The sequence below is a fragment of the Triticum urartu genome, chromosome 3A (assembly GCF_056163025.1).
Source record: "Triticum urartu cultivar PI428250 chromosome 3A, HENAU_Tu73, whole genome shotgun sequence".
In the NCBI taxonomy this organism is placed as follows: domain Eukaryota; kingdom Viridiplantae; phylum Streptophyta; class Magnoliopsida; order Poales; family Poaceae; genus Triticum; species Triticum urartu.
This window is the reverse complement of record NC_141875.1, coordinates 666451770-666456170: the sequence shown is the minus strand read 5'-3', so window position 1 is coordinate 666456170 and position 4401 is coordinate 666451770. Positions and strand designations below refer to the sequence as shown.

At 49.6% G+C, this 4401-nt stretch overlaps 1 protein-coding gene across 1 annotated transcript; it reads left to right on the top strand.

Moving 5' to 3' along the window:
- The first annotated feature begins 641 nt into the window (after positions 1-641).
- LOC125549063 (noroxomaritidine/norcraugsodine reductase-like) lies at positions 642-1589 on the top strand. Its single transcript, XM_048712556.2, has 2 exons — positions 642-732; positions 825-1589. The coding sequence occupies exons 1-2, from the start codon at positions 647-649 to the stop codon at positions 1561-1563; spliced, it is 825 nt and encodes a 274-aa protein (XP_048568513.2). The 5' UTR covers positions 642-646; the 3' UTR covers positions 1564-1589.
- The last annotated feature ends 2812 nt before the right edge of the window (positions 1590-4401 follow it).

Genomic DNA, 4401 nt, shown 5'->3' with positions numbered 1-4401 from the left:
CATGCACAAGTCTACAGACCGGTCACCAAACGCAGGCCTCGTTCATGAGATTAAAGCGAGTACTTATGGTGGAAGAGAAGTGAAGGTTAGAGCCATTAGGAGGGAGAGTAATCAAGTTAGTAATAAGCTAGCTAGAATAGGACGTGCCTGTGTTAAAACAGCCGTTTGGTTGTGATCAGCACCTGAAGAGGTTGTAAACTTAATTATGCTCCTTGGATCATCCTGATCCAGACTGATTAAACGAAAGTCTTTCACCCCGCAAAAAAGAAGTAGTCGTTTCCATTGGTTATACATATATAGCTCCTTTTTTAAAAGCAACTCTTAATTGGATCCTGAAAGAAACCTTAATTTGCCCGGCCGAGCACCGCGCGACGGCGCCAATGGATTTGTTTTTTTTGGGGGGGTGGGGGGGGGGGGGGGGGGGGGGAGGCGCCAATGGATTTGTTAGTTATGGTCACTTTGCTAGTGTAATCATCACCCGCAAAAAAAAAGAGAGAGAAGAAGAAAAAGGTACTCATCGTACAAGACAAAAGTTCCCCGAGCAAAGCATCTATACACGTCGTAGTCTCTCGCGAGAGCTAATAGCATCATCGTCGTATATATATACAAGTCTACTCAGTGAGATACACGCATCGGTCGACCCAAGATGGCGGCAGCAGCAGCAAGCCGAGAGGAGCGGTGGAGCCTCGCCGGCAAGACGGCCCTCGTCACCGGCGGAACCAAAGGAATCGGGTACGCCCTGCATGCTTCTTTCTTTCACGCCGCTAGCTTTGTCACTGATCGCACACACTGACACAATCACTTGCGAACCATGCATGGCGCAGGCGCGCGATCGTGGAGGAGCTCGCGGGGTTCGGCGTCCGGGTGCACACATGCGCCCGGAGCGACGCCGACGTGCAGGAGCGGCTGCGCGGATGGGCCGCCGAGGCCGAGGCGGGCCGCCTGAGCGCGCGCGTCACGGGCTCTGCATGCGACGTCTCCGTGCGCGGCGACCGGGAGGCGCTCATGGCAACGGCCAGCGCCGAGCTGGGGGGCAAGCTGGACATCCTTGTGAACAACGCCGGGCAGACCTTCTTCGGGGCGGCCACGGCGTGCACGGCGGAGGAGTACGCCCGTCTCATGGCCACCAACCTCGAGTCCTGCTTCCACCTGGCGCAGCTGGCGCACCCGCTCCTCCTCGCCGGCAGCGGCGGCAACGTGGTGAACATCTCATCCATTGGCGGGCTGCTCGGATACCCGACGCTGTCGCTGTACTCGGCGACCAAGGCGGCCCTGAACCAGCTCACCCGTACCCTCGCCGTTGAGTGGACATGCGACGGCATCCGGGTCAATTGCGTCGCGCCGGGAGGAGTCCGGACGGACCTCCTCGACAGCAGCGGCATTCAGATCGACTCAGATGCGGCAGGGAGGATGTGGGAGGCGGAGAGCGCGCGCACCGCTTTGGGCCGCCTAGGCGAGCCAGAGGAGGTGGCGTCGCTCGTGGGGTTCCTCTGCATGCCGGCTGCTTCCTACATCACCGGGCAGGTCATCTGCGTCGATGGCGGCCGTACCGTAGCCGCCTAGCTAGGCCTATATATGGTCTCGCTTGTTTAAACTACGAGTTATTTACAGATTTTAAGGTGTGTAAACTTGCAAGGAGTAGTAGTACATAATAATTGATCCAATGGTTTGTATGGTTGGACTGAAAATTTGGCTCAAGGATAGTTCGGTAATTTCCTATTTGTCTGACGATGGGCTAGGTGTGGTACATTTGTTCTCTAATTAATCGCCCGTATTATTCGCATCTTGTGCAGATGCATGGGATGACGCGCCCGTTGCCGGAGCGGAGCCGTGCTGTGCTGTGCGGTGGCGGCGGCGACGCTGCTCCTCGCGTATACGGCGCTGGCCATGGAGCGTGCCGACGCGAGGCTGTTCTACACGCCTCGCCCACCGCTCTCTGGTTTCATTGTGCAAGCCTCTAATTAAAGCGTGCATCATTGCCTCTGGTTCTGGATTTGTGGTATCATCGGCAAAATGCTCGAGAAACAGATCCTCGGGCCTCCTTTAGTTTGTAGGAATTTTATAGGAATTTTATAGGATATGATTTATAAAGAAAAAAAAATTTAAAGCCCTTTGGTTTGTAGGAATGAATTCCTATTCCTATGTAGGATAGAAATCAATCCTTTACGTTTTGGAGAAAAAAACATTAGCCTAGACTCAATGGAAAAAATCCTATCCTATGCACCAAATGACATCTTTTTCTCTATAGGAATTGACATGCATATCATCTCACTTTTTATGATTTTCCTATTCCTATATAAATTTCTATCCTAGGAACCAAATAAGGCCTGAATGTATGAAACACCAAGGTCTAGCAAAGGTGTTAAGGTCATCTCTGCAAACCGCTCGCATCCGTTCGGATCAACCATGAAAGCCAACCAACGCGGATCTATATTGATCCGCGGTGTGATTCGGACGCGTTTTCTCCTGCAAATTGGAGACTACGTGGGGTTGCGGGAGTCCGGGTAGCAGACACATAGGACTCAACACCCCCGGCCCACCCAACCCGGTCCCTTTTCCTTCCACTCAACTCCTTCTCTCCCTTACTTTGCATCCGCATCCCTTCACCTCCACCGTTGTTGGCATTGTCGTACGTTTGCAAACCCGCACCGACGCGCCCGCTCGCCTTTACGACATAGTTGTCCACCCTGAAGCCGTTTGTACCCAGGTACACTCCGCCGCCCTGTCGACGACCTCCATGGCGGACACCACGCCCAACAAGTGTTTGGTTAAATGCCATTAAGCTGATTTTTCAAATGCTATATCATTTTTTAGAATACGAAGGATGGTGAGCTACTCGACCATGGAGGATGAGTTGTTGTGCAATGCGTGGTTGGTCGTATCATGAATTTCGTAGGCAGGAGTAGAGGGGTGGCCTTCTGGTAGCAAGTGCAAAAAGGGTTTCACGCAAGAAAGCACATTGTACCCTACGACATGTACATCATTCAACAATGCAACGTGAGGTCATTATCGTATCGCTGGTACACTAGCCAGACCAGCGTCACCAAATTTTGCGACATAGTTCGTCAGCTCGAGGCAAGGTGGCCATTGCACGTGACAGAGGATGAGGTAAGTTTTGCTTCCTCTTACTCAACTTTTTGATTGATTCATCCATTCAATATTGGTCTACACATTATATGTTAGCCCGCACGCGCTGTCGTGGTGTACCACAGGACAGAGGGACAACCATTTACGTGCACACACTATTGGATGAAGTTAAAGGAGGAGTATGCCTGAAACAACATGATCCATTTATGAAGAACTTGTTGGACATCCGGAATCTAGTTGAATTTGAGACATTGTTGCACTAGACTTAATTTGCATGCTATATATGGATCATTTGTGTTATTTTCTATCCGAACTTTGATGAATATCGGCTATTTTGCATGAATTTCGTCCGGTTTGTTTAAATGTTGGTTGAAATGTATGCGTGCAGCGTTGGATGGAGGCCTCCCGCATCCTTGTCGGCGGATGGTCCGTGGACGGATGCGGGAAAAAATTGCTTTAACATGAACTCTTAAACCGTCCACATCTGTCTGGATCGAATGATCTGGACATGTTTTGTCGTCCTATGTAGGTTTGTATCTGTTCGTCGGTCGGTTCGGCCGTTTTTTTTCTAGCAAACCAGAGGCAAACTTGGGAGGGAGGGGGGCTTTGCGGGACTCCAACCCCCCCGCTCCAATGAAATCCTCTCCCGGTCTCCTTTTTTCCCCTCGACCGCTACTTGTCCCTTTCTTTCATCCGCACCCTCGTCTGAGTGCCTGACAACCGTTTTGAGCTTATGTTACAGCAAGCAACAATGGATATGAAATAAAACATTTAATCAGCTTTCCCCAGGTGAAGAATTTTCTACTAATAACCAACCTCAGGAACATCCTACTCAGGTTACTTCTATTGCTAAAAGACCCGGTCTTTCAGTTATTCTCCATTTATCCATGAAGATATAATGCTTTATTTTGTTTACAAGAACAATTGTTGCAGAATAAATTTAATTCGGTTGATGGGCAATGTTCGTGCATTACTAGATACATACATGGTGGCATGCCTTTTTAGCGCGTCACCTTCTACCATGTTATATTAGTGTCTACTGCCCAACAATTTTTCTATTTACCATTCTAAGTAATTGTTGCTGAAGGGAGCAGATGACATAGGAGAGATCTACAACCGGTTTAGCTCAGGTACAACATCTTCTACGTACTGAGAACAAGTGTGCATAACAACATGCTCAGGTTTGTTCTAGAAACAAAAACATCTTTATTTCAATTGTTCTCCGTTCATTCGTACAAACAGCGTTTCCAGTTCGCTTTCATATCCCGTTACAAGATTCCTTGCATCCCCAGCTCTTTTCTTCTTTCCCTCTTC